Below are 23,052 nucleotides of genomic sequence, written 5' to 3' on the forward strand. Positions count from 1 at the left end.
AATCACCAACAAACAAAAAAACAACACAATTCAGACTAAGACATGACAAAGGCAACCTTAATGACCTTATAAACTGGTGACACATTTTCGGAAATATGAGTAAATGGATAGATAACAATGATATTTTAGCTACGTAAATGTTTCATTCCAGCCTTCTGCTGATGCTAATGTTTCCCCCTTTGTCTCACTTAATATGTCTTCATTTATCTCTTAATTTATGAGTTCATTATTTCGTCTTGTGAAACCGTCTACATCTTCTGCAAATATAAATCATTTGCCTACAAAATAAAAGATGATTGGCTGGTTTCCTTTTCCCCCTCCATCTGATAAAATGAATAACAAACAATATCCAAAATTGCCTAATTTAAATAAACATCTACTGGATAACACTCATGGTCTGTTTTTTCCTCTATATATCCGATATATGTATAAACTTAATACTTAATACATCAAACAGATAATCAAAAACCAAAATCAGTCCAACTTTTATCAACTTGCATACGGTGTGGGTTTGTGTGGTTTCATGTGTCACTGCATGCTCCTGTATCCTGTCTCCTGTATTTCTCTAATCACTGTCTGTCTGTCTGTCTGTCTGTCTGTCTGCCCGTCCGTCTCGCTGGCTTGCTTTCTGTGCCACTGTTTGCACAGTCAACGCCACACATGGAGGAAAAGGTAAATCCAACATGGTCCTGCAACTGCCCCACCTCCTCTCCCCTCTAATTAAATAACCTGCTTGGACTTAAAGTTATAGAAAGTGTTGCCGATGCCTTTAATCCTTCCTCAACGCCCCATAACAAAAAAAAAAGATATATCCCTGTATGTGTTATCTTAAGCTTGGTACAGCCGTTTGTTACTGTCCACCTGTCTGCGTCCTCATGTGCTTGCGTCTGCTCATCAGTTTGTGTCTGTGTCAGCCTGTTACACTCGTCTGTCTGTATCTACGGAAAGACCTGAATGCATTCGCAGCCTGTATGTGAAGAAACTTCTAAGAGTTTGCAAACCATGACAAAACTGGAAAAGATTATTTGCTGAATATGTTGACAGTAAACTTAGTCATTACTGTATGTAACCACTACATAACTGTGCTTTTTTTTTTGCATAACTGAAACAAATGGATTCAGAAAAAGTCAGGCTTTAGCCTTTCATTGATGTTAGGTGTGAAATAAGTGAATTTAACCTTTTCCTGAGGAGTTAATGGTGTCAATTCTTTTTCAACAGAATATGGTGCCAATTTTTAATTTAAAAAATAGATGAGATCTTGTCGTGGGCTCTCCTTTGTGTTTTCAGTCATGCTTTAACCTGTTTGTAGCTGTCTCACTTCTCTAGCACAAACACATCATGTTGTTGGGCTCCAGGTGACCTAAAAACAGCTATACTGAGAAACACAGAGAGAGAGTCGTCTGGATGGAGCTTAGTCAGTGTTGTGTGAACTCATTGATTTGAATGACTCGAAAGCTTATGGAATACATATATTTATATATATATGTATATTGCTCCATTGCTACATCACTGCCTGTTTGACTATTTATGATAAACTTGAGCTGTAGGTAATGTGTGACATGAGTAATTAGGCCTTGTTTCTCTGCTACAGGCCCTTTATTTTCTGTGCATGTGCCCTTTACTATGAATCCTGCTGTTCACACTGGAGACGAGTGAAATGACTAACTTACAATCTCACATAGTTCTCCACCTCTTTGTGTTTTTACCTTTGCCTGCAGCAAAGCGGATCGCCCGTCGTCACTGAGCCTGTACCCCAGCGGTGAGGGAATGGTACGTGGGGGTCTCGGGGGGGCTAGGATGATGCCCGGGAAAGACATCTGGCAGGTCAGCGAGCTCGGCCAGTCTATCTTCAGCTCTGCCTATCAGGTGGGACAGACAGCGGCCATGTCCTCCCCTCACGACCACAACCACAGCCTGGGAAGTGGAAGGAGGAGGGGCCAGCCTTTACCGCTGCCCATCCTGCCAGCCACACCCACATGGACGACCTCTCCATGGCCTGCTTGTGTCACTTTAGAAGAAACAATTTTCCATTCACACTTAATTGGAACGCTACAATTTAAAGTCACATCTGTCCGGTGTATGTGTTGACTCAAGCAAGCAGGGAGCCCATGCAGTTTTCTTTAGAGATGTGTGTTTGTGGAGCTTCTGCTATGTGTCCTCGTGTTTTACTTTACACTTTTTAATTCAGCTTTGAAGTTTAGCTGTTGCTTCTTTTCTTTTTCTTTTTTACGTACTTATGCAATTTTATAGCATTGTTTTCTTTATATGTGAAAGAAAGAGCAAAGGTAAGAAAATTAGGACATTGCTGCTTTCTTGTTGTGGCCCCACATGAATAATTATTTTTGACTGAATTCAGACATCAATATCAGAGGGAATGGTCATTTTGACATAATTATTCCCATTTTTATTGGAATAACATATTTAAAATCATTACTGTGTGATATTTGTGCAGATCTGTAAGAAGCAAAGATGTTTTCTTCCTTCGGCAGAATATGATCTGTATAGGACAATATTGACCCTAAAATAGTATTTTGACACATTTTGGCTTCCCTACTATCTATTGTCTCATAATGGTTTTTAAATGCCGTTTTTGAGAATGAACTGTTGGTTCAAAGAATGAAGAGGCTCATATTTTGGACATATAAAACAACATCATGTAGAGGACAATAATTGAGTGCGACCTGGATATTTAACTCACCATTTAACTCACAGCTGAAAATGTAACGCTGTCCTCTGAAACCTATGGTTGTCTGTATTTGTGAGTTTCATGCACTTTTCAAACTTCTGCTGTTAAAGAAAAACGAAATGTGGAGCTGCTACAAAAAAGCCAAATGTCATTTGCTCGAGATACAATGTGTTGTGCAGGTGTGACGGGTAAAATGTGAGCCTTCCCTGTATGATGCTCATCTAATGTTGTTTGTGTCTTGCTGCCATGTCATCGTCGCGCACCAAGGAGGACGGATCAGAGTCAGACTCTGTGGTCGCCACACCCAGCAGCACAGGGAGCAAGTCCAACACGCCCACCTCCTCCGTCCCCTCCGCCACAGTCACTCCGATAAACGAGGGCTTCCACACACACTCCGAGTTTGACGTGATGCGCACCGGGAACCACAGGAAAAGTGCCAAGCGGCACAGCCGGAACATGGAGGTGCAGGTTTCCCAGGAAACCAGGAACGTCAGCATCGGTAAGAGCATGTTGAATCCTTGGTGTCAAAATGAAGGCTCACAATCCAGAGAACAATCTGTTTGTAACGCTGATGTGTGTGTGTGTGTGTGTGTCATATTCGTACAGGTATGGGAAGCAGCGACGAATGGTCCGAGTTCCAGGAGATTATTGACTCTACTCCTGAGCTGGACATGTGTGTGGACCACCGTGGGTACGGAGGAGGAAACAGGTGCATTTTGAATGTTCCTGTCGCATACATTTATTTTCCGTTAGGCCAGTAGCTGTTCCTAGATCATTTAAAGTATCATCATTTGTGTGTATTTCAGCCCCACACAGGGAATTGTGAACGAGGCCTTTGGTATCAACACGGACTCTCTCTACCACGAGATCAAAGACGCCAAGTCAGACATCATCGGCGATGTCGATGCAGGTGCCGAGCTGCTAGGTAGGACATTGGCTGCACTGTCATTTGCATTTGGTTTTATAGGTTAATTAGTAAACGTCCTTATCTGAGAGTCGTCAGTGTTTGTGGTACAGTAAAAAGAAGTTTGCTGGTTACAGTTGAGCAGAAACTTGAACTGGTGATAGTGAAGCCAGACACTTGCACATGGACACTAACATGCTTATACGTGATATGACCCAAACAAAGGGAGATAACAGTGGATGTGTGTGTGACATGCACAAAGCCAGCGTCTGTCGTCGCTGTGGGTTAGTGCAGAGCAGACGCTCCATGAGAGGCTGTGCATTTTTTACCTTGCATGCGGCCGAGGCTGAAACACACTCCATCCCAGCAGCTCATCCCTGCGTCACTGCGTAACATAGAGTCTCCCAACCCAAAGTTGTCCATTCATTTAGAGATCCTTTTTTCATTAATTGTCTTTCAAGTTTGTTTCCGCCCTTCATTTTAGGCATGTTTTAAAAAAGATCAGCTGTTTTAATCTATTAGGTGCCGTTCATTTCACAGGAATCATTTATCCTGCATTCCCACTGACATTTGTTGGAATCTTGGAAGACGTTGTTATGATTTTTCGATTGAACCGACCTTGAGTCTTATGCATGAGAAATATGAAGTAAGGTTTGAGTCATAGTCTTGTCCATCTGTTAACCTCTCACCCGTTTCTTTTTTCCCCTTTTTATGCGCTTCTGCTGGTGACACCCATAGGCGAGTTCTCAGGTGTGTATCTGACCGTGCATTGGTTGGTATCTTTTTTCTTTTACTCTCTCGACCTTTTCCCCAAACTACACTGTGGAGAGACGATAATGAATCACTCTGTACAAGTCAGCCAAAGCCACATATGCTATAATTTAAATTATAAAGGATCAAGAATTTCATCACATAATGGAAGATTTTTTCAAAAATAACTGTCCTATACATCTTCTAGTTTCATCTCCAGCGGTTTAGAATGACAGTAGTAATTCTCTCAGCTGCATGCTCAAACAGAGGTCATTTCATAGATGCATTACACTCCTAAAAATAACTTTCACTGTTTATCTGATAGTTGGGGGGAGAAACTCTTAGTAGTGGCACATAGACACAATGCCTCCTCGACTTGTAGTTGGAGTCTTTTAGCCCCGTTGCTATTCCTTAAACCCGGATTCAATGAATGCTTACCAGCGTCCTCTCTTCTCTCTTCCCTTCCTGCCCTCCTGCTCTCCATCTTCTTCTCTGATCTGTGCTTTTCCATCCATCCTTCCTCTCCCTCCTTCCTTTGTGCCCGTTTTCCTCTTCTGCTGCCAGTTCGTGACGATTTCTTCGGTAAGGCGCACATTGCCTTCTCTCATAGCCATATTTGCTTATTATGTCATTTCCCTGGCCTCAAGCTTCCACATCCCTCTGTTTGTTTATTTATTTATTTATTTATTTGGTGTGGCTGTATATATTTATCTGTTGTGAGAAAAAGTTTTGCCCTTTTGATTTAATACCCAATGGTTACGTTGCAATTAGAAATTCCCTTTTGTTTGGAAAGAAAAGTGGTGTAACAGTGATGAGACAGTGCAGAAGAGAGCAGGTGGTTCTCTGCCTCCCGTCAGGTCACAGATCACAGCCTCAACTTTCCAAAACAGAAATGTTTTCTAACCAGGTTTTAACTAGGGACGGGACAATACCACATTTTTGTGTCCGATACATAAATGGTCATTTTAGACCATTTATGAACAATATCAAGCTCATTTGTGCGGAGTCATTTCAAAGACACAATTATATAACTGTGTAACAAATATTGTTCTCCCAAATAGAAAAATTAACAGCACAAACATGATTTTTTTTTATCCAGTATCAGGCCGATACCGATTCCCATCCCTAGTTTAAACCAAGGATCTTTTGCAATCGATAACTTTTCTTTTGCGGTCATTTTTTTTTACACGTATTACATGTAATAAGTTTTATTTTTGTCCTGTTCTGTTTATGTTGCCATGTACTGTGCTGTGCTGCCATTGCTGCTTAACATTTGCAGGCTTGTTTTCATGTTGCACAGCGCTTTTTTTTTTTTGCTTCAGTGTAAAAAAAATCTTATCTTAATGTTTGGTGTGGAGTTTAAATCATTCAGGTTTAACAGCCAGATGAATAGGTCAGACATTGTATTGACATTGTAACGGTTAAGTTTCAACCACGAACATAAAGTCACATATTAAAATCTAGGAATTTGTTGCACCTCTTAAGAAAAATGTAATATTTTTTAATCTTTCTTGAATATTGTTCCACTATTATGTTAATCTGACTTAGTTTCCTTGTCGACGCAGCAGCTTGGTCGATGAATAGTCCTGTAATTCAGTGAATTAAAAGAAATGTATGTGACATACTGTATTTTTTCTTTTTACAGTATGTCACATAAATAGCATTTTAATTCACTTTCTTGATTGATTTGTGTATCATTTGTAATGATGTGTACATGGGATTGTTTTAGGAATGGGCAAGGAGGTGGAGAACCTGCTGACAGAAAACAAACAGCTCCTAGAGACCAAGTAAGTGACACGTGCACGTGTGTGTGTGTGTCAGTATTCGTTTTTCATCCATTCATCTGAGGGCCCTGCATTTCTTTACAGTATGTGGACATTGCAGCCCAACCCACGGTTTCACGTTACTCACTCTCTCGTCTTTCCGCCCTTTTCTCCACAGAAATGCTCTCAACATTGTGAAAAACGACCTCATAGCCAAAGTGGACGAGTTGTCGGGGGTGCAGGAGGTGCTGAGGGAGGAGCTGGAGGCCGTGAGGCAGTCAAAAAACAAAGTGGACGCCAGAGTCAAGGAGCTGGAAGAAGAACTCAAGAGGTGAGAACACGTCGTCACTTAACATAATGGCGTCCCCTGTAATCCATCCCTTACTGACCCTATATGAAGAATACATACTAGCAACAGATACAGTAACATGATCACCTGCTGCCGACGACCGCTCAATGTACAAGAACCCGGAGACAAAAACTTTGTTATTCTGCTGTACTAGAGAGTTCCTTGTTTGATTCTAAACTCTGATGATTTCATGTAATGATCATTTGGTTCCCACACTGAGGCAAAAGTGTGTGCACACCTTTACATTTAAATGTTCCTCTGCAGAAGAACAATTCATAAATGAGCACTGTAACATTTTTCATTTTTCAACTATTGTCTTTTTATGGAGTAAATGTTTTTAAGTCATTTTGTCCCAGTATTTGTCTGGGTTAAGGTTAGATGTGCCCCTTAAAGCAAAATACTTCACTGCAAGTTGCTTACAATAGAAGATGTTTAAATCTAACTGTAGTTAAAGCTGATGTGGTTACGCTTAGACTGTAACTAGAGGCACAATATTATATCATATCATCATATATGATGAATCTTTTATATAAAGTGTGAGACTGTGAGGGGGAAATGGACAGCTGAAATGTTAATAAGTAGAGTAACCTATGACTTTTTTGTCAAATTGTGGACGACATGCTATACTATGACTTTTTTGTCAAAATTTGGATGACATACCTATGACCTTTTTGTCACATTTTGGACGACATACTATAAACTATGAGTTTCATGTCAAAAAATGGAAAACATACTATGATATGACTTTTTTGTCAAAATTTGGACGACATACTATACTATGACTTCTTTGTCACATTTTGGACGACATACTATACTATGACTTTTTTGTCACATTTTGGACCACATACTATACTATGGCTTTTTTGTCAAAATTTGGACGACATACTAACCTATGACTTTTTTGTCACATTTTGGACGACATACTATACTATGACTTTTTTGTCACATTTTGGACGACATACTATACTATGACTTTTTTGTCAAAATTTGGACGACATACTATACTATGACTTTTTTGTCACATTTTGGACGACATACTATACTATGACTTTTTTAATCAAAATTTGGACGACATACTATACTATGACTTTTTTGTCACATTTTGGACCACATACTATACTATGACTTTTTTGTCACATTTTGGACCACATACTATACTATGGCTTTTTTGTCAAAATTTGGACGAAATACTAACCTATGACTTTTTTGTCACATTTTGGACGACATACTATACTATGACTTTTTTGTCACATTTTGGACGACATACTATACTATGACTTTTTTGTCACATTTTGGACGACATACTATACTATGACTTTTTTGTCAAAATTTGGACGACATACTATACTATGACTTTTTTGTCACATTTTGGACGACATACTATACTATGACTTTTTTAATCAAAATTACGACGACATACTATACTATGACTTTTTTGTCACATTTTGGACCACATACTATACTATGACTTTTTTGTCACATTTTGGACCACATACTATACTATGGCTTTTTTGTCAAAATTTGGACGAAATACTAACCTATGACTTTTTTGTCACATTTTGGACAACATACTATACTATGACTTTTTTGTCACATTTTGGACGACATACTATACTATGACTTTTTTGTCAAAATTTGGACGACATACTATATTATGACTTTTTTGTCACATTTTGGACGACATACTATACTATGACTTTTTTGTCACATTTTGGACGACATACTATACTATGACTTTTTTAATCAAAATTACGACGACATACTATACTATGACTTTTTTGTCACATTTTGGACCACATACTATACTATGACTTTTTTGTCACATTTTGGACCACATACTATACTATGGCTTTTTTGTCAAAATTTGGACGAAATACTAACCTATGACTTTTTTGTCACATTTTGGACAACATACTATACTATGACTTTTTTGTCACATTTTGGACGACATACTATACTATGACTTTTTTGTCAAAATTTGGACGACATACTATATTATGACTTTTTTGTCACATTTTGGACGACATACTATACTATGACTTTTTTGTCACATTTTGGACGACATACTATACTATGACTTTTTTAATCAAAATTACGACGACATACTATACTATGACTTTTTTGTCACATTTTGGACCACATACTATACTATGACTTTTTTGTCACATTTTGGACCACATACTATACTATGGCTTTTTTGTCAAAATTTGGACGAAATACTAACCTATGACTTTTTTGTCACATTTTGGACAACATACTATACTATGACTTTTTTGTCACATTTTGGACGACATACTATACTATGACTTTTTTGTCAAAATTTGGACGACATACTATATTATGACTTTTTTGTCACATTTTGGACGACATACTATACTATGACTTTTTTTATCAAAATTTGGACGACATACTATACTATGACTTTTTTGTCACATTTTGGACCACATACTATACTATGACTTTTTTGTCACATTTTGGACCACAAACTATACTATGACTTCTTTGTCACATTTTGGATGACATATGACTTCTTTGTCACATTTTGGACCACATACTATACTATGACTTTTTTGTCACATTTTGGACCACATACTATACTATGACTTCTTTGTCACGTTTTGGACCACATACTATAGACTATGACTTTTTTGCCAAAATTTGGACGACATACTATACTATGACTTTTTTGTCACATTTTGGACCACATACTATACTATGACTTTTTTATCAAAATTTGGACAGCATACTAACCTATGACTTTTTTGTCACATTTTGGACCACATACTATACTATGACTTTTTTGTCACATTTTGGACCACATACTATACTATGACTTTTTTGTCAAAATTTGGACAACATACTATACTATGAGTTTTTTGTCACATTTTGGACGACATACTATACTATGACTTTTTTGTCAAAATTTGGACGCTATACTATACTATGACTTTTTTGTCAAAATTTGGACGACATGCTATACTATGACTTTTTTGTAAAAATTTGGACGACACACTATACTATGACTTTTTTGTCAAAATTTGGACGGCATACTATACTATGACTTTTTTGTCACATTTTGGACGACATACTATACTATGACTTTTTTGTCACATTTTGGACGACATACTATACTATGACTTTTTTGTCACATTTTGGACGACATACTATACTATGACTTTTTTGTCAAAATTTGGACGACATACTATACTATGACTTTTTTGTCACATTTTGGACCACATACTATACTATGACTTTTTTAATCAAAATTTGGACGACATACTATACTATGACTTTTTTGTCACATTTTGGACCACATACTATACTATGACTTTTTTGTCACATTTTGGACCACATACTATACTATGGCTTTTTTGTCAAAATTTGGACGAAATACTAACCTATGACTTTTTTGTCACATTTTGGACGACATACTATACTATGACTTTTTTTATCAAAATTTGGACGACATACTATACTATGACTTTTTTGTCAAAATTTGGACGACATGCTATACTATGACTTTTTTGTAAAAATTTGGACGACATACTATACTATGACTTTCTTGTAAAAATTTGGACGACATACTATACTATGACTTTCTTGTCAAAATTTGGACGGCATACTATACTATGACTTTTTTGTCACATTTTGGACGACATACTATACTATGACTTTTTTGTCACATTTTGGACGACATACAATACTATGACTTTTTTATCAAAATTTGGACGACATACTATACTATGACTTTTTTGTCACATTTTGGACGACATACTATACTATGACTTTTTTGTCAAAATTTGGACGCTATACTATACTATGACTTTTTTGTCAAAATGTGGACGACATGCTATACTATGACTTTTTTGTAAAAATTTGGACGACATACTATACTATGACTTTTATGTCAAAATTTGGACAACATACTATACTATGACTTTTTTGTCACATTTTGGACGACATACTATACTATGACTTTTTTATCAAAATTTGGACAGCATACTAACCTATGACTTTTTTGTCACATTTTTGACCACATACTATACTATGACTTTTTTGTCACATTTTGGACCACATACTATACTATGACTTTTTTGCCAAAATTTGGACGACATACTATACTATGACTTTTTTGTCACATTTTGGACGACATACTTTACTATGAGTTTTTTGTCACATTTTGGACGACATACTATACTATGACTTTTTTGTCACATTTTGGACGACATACTATACTATGACTTTTTTATCAAAATTTGGACAGCATACTAACCTATGACTTTTTTGTCACATTTTGGACCACATACTATACTATGACTTTTTTGTCACATTTTGGACCACATACTATACTATGACTTTTTTGTCAAAATTTGGACAACATACTATACTATGAGTTTTTTGTCACATTTTGGACGACATACTATACTATGACTTTTTTGTCAAAATTTGGACGACATACTATACTATGACTTTTTTGTCAAAATTTGGACGACATGCTATACTATGACTTTTTTGTAAAAATTTGGACGACATACTATACTATGACTTTTTTGTCAAAATTTGGACGGCATACTATACGATGACTTTTTTGTCACATTTTGGACGACATACTATACTATGACTTTTTTGTCACATTTTGGACGACATACAATACTATGACTTTTTTATCAAAATTTGGACGACATACTATACTATGACTTTTTTGTCACATTTTGGACGACATACTATATACTATCACGTTTTTGTCAAAATTTGGACGACATACTATACTATGACTTTTTTATCAAAATTTGGACAGCATACTAACCTATGACTTTTTTGTCACATTTTGGACCACATACTATACTATGACTTTTTTGTCACATTTTGGACCACATACTATACTATGACTTTTTTGTCACATTTTGGACGACATACTATACTATGATTTTTTTGTCACATTTTGGACCACATACTATACTATGACTTTTTTGCCAAAATTTGGAAGACATACTATATACTATGACTTTTTTGCCAAAATTTGGACGACATACTATACTATGACTTTTTTGTCACATTTTGGACCACATACTATACTATGACTTTTTTATCAAAATTTGGACAGCATACTAACCTATGACTTTTTTGTCACATTTTGGACCACATACTATACTATGACTTTTTTGTCACATTTTCGACGACATACTATACTATGACTTTTTTGTCAAAATTTGGACGACATACTATACTATGACTTTTTTGTCAAAATTTGGACGACATACTATACTATGACTTTTTTGTCACATTGTGGACGACATACTATACTATGACTTTTTTGTCAAAATTTGGACAACATACTATACTATGACTTTTTTGTCACATTTTGGACCACATACTATACTATGACTTTTTTGGCAAAATTTGGAAGACATACTATACTATGACTTTTTTATCAAAATTTGGACAGCATACTAACCTATGACTTTTTGTCACATTTTGGACCACATACTATACTATGACTTTTTTGTCACATTTTGGACCACATACTATACTATGACTTTTTTGCCAAAATTTGGACCACATACTATACTATGACTTTTTTGTCACATTTTGGACCACATAATATACTATGACTTTTTTGTCACATTTTGGACCACATACTATACTATGACTTTTTTGTCAAAATTTGGACAACATACTATACTATGAGTTTTTTGTCACATTTTGGACGACATACTATACTATGACTTTTTTGTCAAAATTTGGACGCTATACTATACTATGACTTTTTTGTCAAAATTTGGACGACATGCTATACTATGACTTTTTTGTAAAAATTTGGACGACATACTATACTATGACTTTTTTGACAAAATTTGGACGGCATACTATACTATGACTTTTTTGTCACATTTTGGACCACAAACTATACTATGACTTCTTTGTCACATTTTGGATGACATATGACTTCTTTGTCACATTTTGGACCACATACTATACTATGACTTTTTTGTCACATTTTGGACCACATACTATACTATGACTTCTTTGTCACGTTTTGGACCACATACTATAGACTATGACTTTTTTGCCAAAATTTGGACGACATACTATACTATGACTTTTTTGTCACATTTTGGACCACATACTATACTATGACTTTTTTTATCAAAATTTGGACGACATACTATACTATGACTTTTTTGTCACATTTTGGACCACATACTATACTATGACTTTTTTGTCACATTTTGGACCACAAACTATACTATGACTTCTTTGTCACATTTTGGATGACATATGACTTCTTTGTCACATTTTGGACCACATACTATACTATGACTTTTTTGTCACATTTTGGACCACATACTATACTATGACTTCTTTGTCACGTTTTGGACCACATACTATAGACTATGACTTTTTTGCCAAAATTTGGACGACATACTATACTATGACTTTTTTGTCACATTTTGGACCACATACTATACTATGACTTTTTTATCAAAATTTGGACAGCATACTAACCTATGACTTTTTTGTCACATTTTGGACCACATACTATACTATGACTTTTTTGTCACATTTTGGACCACATACTATACTATGACTTTTTTGTCAAAATTTGGACAACATACTATACTATGAGTTTTTTGTCACATTTTGGACGACATACTATACTATGACTTTTTTGTCAAAATTTGGACGCTATACTATACTATGACTTTTTTGTCAAAATTTGGACGACATGCTATACTATGACTTTTTTGTAAAAATTTGGACGACACACTATACTATGACTTTTTTGTCAAAATTTGGACGGCATACTATACTATGACTTTTTTGTCACATTTTGGACGACATACTATACTATGACTTTTTTGTCACATTTTGGACGACATACTATACTATGACTTTTTTGTCACATTTTGGACGACATACTATACTATGACTTTTTTGTCAAAATTTGGACGACATACTATACTATGACTTTTTTGTCACATTTTGGACCACATACTATACTATGACTTTTTTAATCAAAATTTGGACGACATACTATACTATGACTTTTTTGTCACATTTTGGACCACATACTATACTATGACTTTTTTGTCACATTTTGGACCACATACTATACTATGGCTTTTTTGTCAAAATTTGGACGAAATACTAACCTATGACTTTTTTGTCACATTTTGGACGACATACTATACTATGACTTTTTTTATCAAAATTTGGACGACATACTATACTATGACTTTTTTGTCAAAATTTGGACGACATGCTATACTATGACTTTTTTGTAAAAATTTGGACGACATACTATACTATGACTTTCTTGTAAAAATTTGGACGACATACTATACTATGACTTTCTTGTCAAAATTTGGACGGCATACTATACTATGACTTTTTTGTCACATTTTGGACGACATACTATAAACTATGAGTTTCATGTCAAAAAATGGAAAACATACTATGATATGACTTTTTTGTCAAAATTTGGACGACATACTATACTATGACTTCTTTGTCACATTTTGGACGACATACTATACTATGACTTTTTTGTCACATTTTGGACCACATACTATACTATGGCTTTTTTGTCAAAATTTGGACGACATACTAACCTATGACTTTTTTGTCACATTTTGGACGACATACTATACTATGACTTTTTTGTCACATTTTGGACGACATACTACTATGACTTTTTTGTCACATTTTGGACGACATACTATACTATGACTTTTTTGTCAAAATTTGGACGACATACTATACTATGACTTTTTTGTCACATTTTGGACGACATACTATACTATGACTTTTTTAATCAAAATTTGGACGACATACTATACTATGACTTTTTTGTCACATTTTGGACCACATACTATACTATGACTTTTTTGTCACATTTTGGACCACATACTATACTATGGCTTTTTTGTCAAAATTTGGACGAAATACTAACCTATGACTTTTTTGTCACATTTTGGACGACATACTATACTATGACTTTTTTGTCACATTTTGGACGACATACTATACTATGACTTTTTTGTCACATTTTGGACGACATACTATACTATGACTTTTTTGTCAAAATTTGGACGACATACTATACTATGACTTTTTTGTCACATTTTGGACGACATACTATACTATGACTTTTTTAATCAAAATTTGGACGACATACTATACTATGACTTTTTTGTCACATTTTGGACCACATACTATATATGACTTTTTTGTCACATTTTGGACCACATACTATACTATGGCTTTTTTGTCAAAATTTGGACGAAATACTAACCTATGACTTTTTTGTCACATTTTGGACAACATACTATACTATGACTTTTTTGTCACATTTTGGACGACATACTATACTATGACTTTTTTGTCAAAATTTGGACGACATACTATATTATGACTTTTTTGTCACATTTTGGACGACATACTATACTATGACTTTTTTTATCAAAATTTGGACGACATACTATACTATGACTTTTTTGTCACATTTTGGACCACATACTATACTATGACTTTTTTGTCACATTTTGGACCACATACTATACTATGACTTTTTTGTCACATTTTGGACCACAAACTATACTATGACTTCTTTGTCACATTTTGGATGACATATGACTTCTTTGTCACATTTTGGACCACATACTATACTATGACTTTTTTGTCACATTTTGGACCACATACTATACTATGACTTCTTTGTCACGTTTTGGACCACATACTATAGACTATGACTTTTTTGCCAAAATTTGGACGACATACTATACTATGACTTTTTTGTCACATTTTGGACCACATACTATACTATGACTTTTTTATCAAAATTTGGACAGCATACTAACCTATGACTTTTTTGTCACATTTTGGACCACATACTATACTATGACTTTTTTGTCACATTTTGGACCACATACTATACTATGACTTTTTTGTCAAAATTTGGACAACATACTATACTATGAGTTTTTTGTCACATTTTGGACGACATACTATACTATGACTTTTTTGTCAAAATTTGGACGCTATACTATACTATGACTTTTTTGTCAAAATTTGGACGACATGCTATACTATGACTTTTTTGTAAAAATTTGGACGACACACTATACTATGACTTTTTTGTCAAAATTTGGACGGCATACTATACTATGACTTTTTTGTCACATTTTGGACGACATACTATACTATGACTTTTTTGTCACATTTTGGACGACATACTATACTATGACTTTTTTGTCACATTTTGGACGACATACTATACTATGACTTTTTTGTCAAAATTTGGACGACATACTATACTATGACTTTTTTGTCACATTTTGGACCACATACTATACTATGACTTTTTTAATCAAAATTTGGACGACATACTATACTATGACTTTTTTGTCACATTTTGGACCACATACTATACTATGACTTTTTTGTCACATTTTGGACCACATACTATACTATGGCTTTTTTGTCAAAATTTGGACGAAATACTAACCTATGACTTTTTTGTCACATTTTGGACGACATACTATACTATGACTTTTTTTATCAAAATTTGGACGACATACTATACTATGACTTTTTTGTCAAAATTTGGACGACATGCTATACTATGACTTTTTTGTAAAAATTTGGACGACATACTATACTATGACTTTCTTGTAAAAATTTGGACGACATACTATACTATGACTTTCTTGTCAAAATTTGGACGGCATACTATACTATGACTTTTTTGTCACATTTTGGACGACATACTATACTATGACTTTTTTGTCACATTTTGGACGACATACAATACTATGACTTTTTTATCAAAATTTGGACGACATACTATACTATGACTTTTTTGTCACATTTTGGACGACATACTATACTATGACTTTTTTGTCAAAATTTGGACGCTATACTATACTATGACTTTTTTGTCAAAATGTGGACGACATGCTATACTATGACTTTTTTGTAAAAATTTGGACGACATACTATACTATGACTTTTATGTCAAAATTTGGACAACATACTATACTATGACTTTTTTGTCACATTTTGGACGACATACTATACTATGACTTTTTTATCAAAATTTGGACAGCATACTAACCTATGACTTTTTTGTCACATTTTTGACCACATACTATACTATGACTTTTTTGTCACATTTTGGACCACATACTATACTATGACTTTTTTGCCAAAATTTGGACGACATACTATACTATGACTTTTTTGTCACATTTTGGACGACATACTTTACTATGAGTTTTTTGTCACATTTTGGACGACATACTATACTATGACTTTTTTGTCACATTTTGGACGACATACTATACTATGACTTTTTTATCAAAATTTGGACAGCATACTAACCTATGACTTTTTTGTCACATTTTGGACCACATACTATACTATGACTTTTTTGTCACATTTTGGACCACATACTATACTATGACTTTTTTGTCAAAATTTGGACAACATACTATACTATGAGTTTTTTGTCACATTTTGGACGACATACTATACTATGACTTTTTTGTCAAAATTTGGACGACATACTATACTATGACTTTTTTGTCAAAATTTGGACGACATGCTATACTGACTTTTTTGTAAAAATTTGGACGACATACTATACTATGACTTTTTTGTCAAAATTTGGACGGCATACTATACGATGACTTTTTTGTCACATTTTGGACGACATACTATACTATGACTTTTTTGTCACATTTTGGACGACATACAATACTATGACTTTTTTATCAAAATTTGGACGACATACTATACTATGACTTTTTTGTCACATTTTGGACGACATACTATATACTATCACGTTTTTGTCAAAATTTGGACGACATACTATACTATGACTTTTTTATCAAAATTTGGACAGCATACTAACCTATGACTTTTTTGTCACATTTTGGACCACATACTATACTATGACTTTTTTGTCACATTTTGGACCACATACTATACTATGACTTTTTTGTCACATTTTGGACGACATACTATACTATGATTTTTTTGTCACATTTTGGACCACATACTATACTATGACTTTTTTGCCAAAATTTGGAAGACATACTATATACTATGACTTTTTTGCCAAAATTTGGACGACATACTATACTATGACTTTTTTGTCACATTTTGGACCACATACTATACTATGACTTTTTTATCAAAATTTGGACAGCATACTAACCTATGACTTTTTTGTCACATTTTGGACCACATACTATACTATGACTTTTTTGTCACATTTTCGACGACATACTATACTATGACTTTTTTGTCAAAATTTGGACGACATACTATACTATGACTTTTTTGTCAAAATTTGGACGACATACTATACTATGACTTTTTTGTCACATTGTGGACGACATACTATACTATGACTTTTTTGTCAAAATTTGGACAACATACTATACTATGACTTTTTTGTCACATTTTGGACCACATACTATACTATGACTTTTTTGGCAAAATTTGGAAGACATACTATACTATGACTTTTTTATCAAAATTTGGACAGCATACTAACCTATGACTTTTTGTCACATTTTGGACCACATACTATACTATGACTTTTTTGTCACATTTTGGACCACATACTATACTATGACTTTTTTGCCAAAATTTGGACCACATACTATACTATGACTTTTTTGTCACATTTTGGACCACATAATATACTATGACTTTTTTGTCACATTTTGGACCACATACTATACTATGACTTTTTTGTCAAAATTTGGACAACATACTATACTATGAGTTTTTTGTCACATTTTGGACGACATACTATACTATGACTTTTTTGTCAAAATTTGGACGCTATACTATACTATGACTTTTTTGTCAAAATTTGGACGACATGCTATACTATGACTTTTTTGTAAAAATTTGGACGACATACTATACTATGACTTTTTTGACAAAATTTGGACGGCATACTATACTATGACTTTTTTGTCACATTTTGGACCACATACTATACTATGACTTTTTTGTCACATTTTGGACGACATACAATACTATGACTTTTTTATCAAAATTTGGACGACATACTATACTATGACTTTTTTGTCACATTTTGGACGACATACTATATACTATGACTTTTTTGTCAAAATTTGGACAGCATACTAACCTATGACTTTTTTGTCACATTTTGGACCACATACTATACTATGACTTTTTTGTCACATTTTGGACCACATACTATACTATGACTTTTTTGTCACATTTTGGACGACATACTATACTATGATTTTTTTGTCAAAATTTGGACGACATACTAACCTATGACTTTTATGTCAAAATTTGGACAACATACTATACTATGACTTTTTTATCAAAATTTGGACAGCATACTAACCTATGACTTTTTTGTCACATTTTGGACCACATACTATACTATGACTTTTTTGTCACATTTTGGACCACATACTATACTATGACTTTTTTGCCAAAATTTGGACCACATACTATACTATGACTTTTTTGTCACATTTTGGACCACATACTATACTATGACTTTTTTGTCACATTGTGGACGACATACTATACTATGACTTTTTTGTCAAAATTTGGACAACATACTATACTATGAGTTTTTTGTCACATTTTGGACGACATACTATACTATGACTTTTTTGTCAAAATTTGGAAGATATACTATACTATGACTTTTTTATTACATTTTGGACGACATACTATACTATGACTTTTTTGTCCCATTTTGGACGACATACTATACTATGACTTTTTTGTCACATTTTGGACCACATACTATATACTATGACTTTTTTGCCAAAATTTGGAAGACATACTATACTATGACTTTTTTATTACATTTTGGACGACATACTATACTATGACTTTTTTATCAAAATTTGGACAGCATACTAACCTATGACTTTTTTGTCACATTTTGGACCACATACTATACTATGACTTTTTTGTCACATTTTGGACCACATACTATACTATGACTTCTTTGTCACATTTTGGACCACATACTATATATTATGACTTTTTTGCCAAAATTTGGACGACATACTATACTATGACTTTTTTGTCACATTTTGGACCACATACTATACTATGACTTTTTTATCAAAATTTGGACAGCATACTAACCTATGACTTTTTTGTCACATTTTGGACCACATACTTTACTATGACTTTTTTGTCACATTTTGGACGACATACTATACTATGACTTTTTTGTCACATTTTGGACGACATACTATACTATGACTTTTTTGTCACATTTTGGACGACATACTATACTATGACTTTTTTATCAAAATTTGGACAGCATACTAACCTATGACTTTTTTGTCACATTTTGGACCACATACTATACTATGACTTTTTTGTTACATTTTGGACCACATACTATACTATGACTTCTTTGTCACATTTTGGACCACATACTATATACTATGACTTTTTTGCCAAAATTTGGACGACATACTATACTATGACTTTTTTGTCACATTTTGGACCACATACTATACTATGACTTTTTTGTCACATTTTGGACCACATACTATACTATGACTTTTTTGTCAAAATTTGGAAGACATACTATACTATGACTTTTTTATTACATTTTGGACCACATACTATACTATGACTTTTTTGTCACATTTTGGACGACATACTATACTATGACTTTTTTGTCAAAATTTGGACGCTATACTATACTATGACTTTTTTGTCAAAATTTGGACGACATGCTATACTATGACTTTTTTGTAAAAATTTGGACGACATACTATACTATGACTTTTATGTCAAAATTTGGACAACATACTATACTATGACTTTTTTATCAAAATTTGGACAGCATACTAACCTATGACTTTTTTGTCACATTTTTGACCACATACTATACTATGACTTTTTTGTCACATTTTGGACCACATACTATACTATGACTTTTTTGCCAAAATTTGGACGACATACTATACTATGACTTTTTTGTCACATTTTGGACGACATACTTTACTATGAGTTTTTTGTCACATTTTGGACGACATACTATACTATGACTTTTTTGTCACATTTTGGACGACATACTATACTATGACTTTTTTATCAAAATTTGGACAGCATACTAACCTATGACTTTTTTGTCACATTTTGGACCACATACTATACTATGACTTTTTTGTCACATTTTGGACCAAATACTATACTATGACTTTTTTGTCAAAATTTGGACAACATACTATACTATGAGTTTTTTGTCACATTTTGGACGACATACTATACTATGACTTTTTTGTCAAAATTTGGACGCTATACTATACTATGACTTTTTTGTCAAAATTTGGACGACATGCTATACTATGACTTTTTTGTAAAAATTTGGACGACATACTATACTATGACTTTTTTGTCAAAATTTGGACGGCATACTATACTATGACTTTTTTGTCACATTTTGGACGACATACTATACTATGACTTTTTTGTCACATTTTGGACGACATACAATAGTATGACTTTTTTATCAAAATTTGGACGACATACTATACTATGACTTTTTTATTACATTTTGGACGACATACTATACTATGACTTTTTTATCAAAATTTGGACAGCATACTAACCTATGACTTTTTTGTCACATTTTGGACCACATACTATACTATGACTTTTTTGTCACATTTTGGACGACATACTATACTATGATTTTTTTGTCACATTTTGGACCACATACTATACTATGACTTTTTTGCCAAAATTTGGAAGACATACTATATACTATGACTTTTTTGCCAAAATTTGGACGACATACTATACTATGACTTTTTTGTCACATTTTGGACCACATACTATACTATGACTTTTTTATCAAAATTTGGACAGCATACTAACCTATGACTTTTTTGTCACATTTTGGACCACATACTATACTATGACTTTTTTGTCACATTTTCGACGACATACTATACTATGACTTTTTTGTCAAAATTTGGACGACATACTATACTATGACTTTTTTGTCACATTGTGGACGACATACTATACTATGACTTTTTTGTCACATTTTGGACCACATACTATACTATGACTTTTTTGCCAAAATTTGGAAGACATACTATACTATGACTTTTTTATCAAAATTTGGACAGCATACTAACCTATGACTTTTTTGTCACATTTTGGACCACATACTATACTATGACTTTTTTGTCACATTTTGGACCACATACTATACTATGACTTTTTTGCCAAAATTTGGACCACATACTATACTATGACTTTTTTGTCACATTTTGGACCACATACTATACTATGACTTTTTTGTCACATTGTGGACGACATACTATACTATGACTTTTTTGTCAAAATTTGGACAACATACTATACTATGAGTTTTTTGTCACATTTTTTGGACGACATACTATACTATGACTTTTTTGTCAAAATTTGGAAGATATACTATACTATGACTTTTTTATTACATTTTGGACGACGTACTATACTATGACTTTTTTGTCACATTTTGGACGACATACTATACTATGACTTTTTTGTCACATTTTGGACCACATACTATATACTATGACTTTTTTGCCAAAATTTGGAAGACATACTATACTATGACTTTTTTATTACATTTTGGACGACATACTATACTATGACTTTTTTATCAAAATTTGGACAGCATACTAACCTATGACTTTTTTGTCACATTTTGGACCACATACTATACTATGACTTTTTTGTCACATTTTGGACCACATACTATACTATGACTTCTTTGTCACATTTTGGACCACATACTATATATTATGACTTTTTTGCCATAATTTGGACGACATACTAAACTATGACTTTTTTGTCACATTTTGGACCACATACTATACTATGACTTTTTTATCAAAATTTGGACAGCATACTAACCTATGACTTTTTTGTCACATTTTGGACCACATACTTTACTATGACTTTTTTGTCACATTTTGGACGACAAACTATACTATGACTTTTTTGTCAAAATTTGGACGACATACTATACTATGACTTTTTTGTCACATTTTGGACGACATACTATAATATGACTTTTTTTAATCAAAATTTGGACGACATACTATACTATGACTTTTTTATCAAAATTTGGACAGCATACTAACCTATGACTTTTTTGTCACATTTTGGACCACATACTATACTATGACTTTTTTGTTACATTTTGGACCACATACTATACTATGACTTCTTTGTCACATTTTGGACCACATACTATATACTATGACTTTTTTGCCAAAATTTGGACGACATACTATACTATGACTTTTTTGTCACATTTTGGACCACATACTATACTATGACTTTTTTGTCACATTTTGGACCACATACTATACTATGACTTTTTTGTCAAAATTTGGAAGACATACTATACTATGACTTTTTTATTACATTTTGGACGACATACTATACTATGACTTTTTTGTCACATTTTGGACGACATACTATACTATGACTTTTTTGTCACATTTTGGACCACATACTATACTATGACTTTTTTGCCAAAATTTGGAAGACATACTATACT

General features: G+C 33.6%; 1 protein-coding gene across 15 annotated transcripts in view; it reads left to right on the plus strand.

Moving 5' to 3' along the window:
* The window catches only part of mapk8ip3 (mitogen-activated protein kinase 8 interacting protein 3), a 46,608-nt gene that overhangs the window by 7,813 nt on the left and 15,743 nt on the right, over nucleotides 1–23,052 (plus strand). For 5 of the 15 annotated variants that reach the window (XM_058652948.1, XM_058652950.1, XM_058652938.1 and 2 more), the window contains exons 5-13: nucleotides 649–672; nucleotides 1,719–1,866; nucleotides 2,954–3,185; nucleotides 3,293–3,395; nucleotides 3,493–3,611; nucleotides 4,329–4,340; nucleotides 4,905–4,922; nucleotides 6,070–6,127; nucleotides 6,282–6,434. In XM_058652948.1, coding sequence (XP_058508931.1) covers nucleotides 649–672; nucleotides 1,719–1,866; nucleotides 2,954–3,185; nucleotides 3,293–3,395; nucleotides 3,493–3,611; nucleotides 4,329–4,340; nucleotides 4,905–4,922; nucleotides 6,070–6,127; nucleotides 6,282–6,434 — 867 coding nt within the window. The remainder of the gene's footprint in view (nucleotides 1–648; nucleotides 673–1,718; nucleotides 1,867–2,953; nucleotides 3,186–3,292; nucleotides 3,396–3,492; nucleotides 3,612–4,328; nucleotides 4,341–4,904; nucleotides 4,923–6,069; nucleotides 6,128–6,281; nucleotides 6,435–23,052) is intronic. The other 10 variants (XM_058652951.1, XM_058652953.1, XM_058652939.1 and 7 more) reach the window with 7 other exon arrangements.

The sequence above is a fragment of the Solea solea genome, chromosome 16, assembly GCF_958295425.1.
Source record: "Solea solea chromosome 16, fSolSol10.1, whole genome shotgun sequence".
NCBI lineage: Eukaryota > Metazoa > Chordata > Actinopteri > Pleuronectiformes > Soleidae > Solea > Solea solea.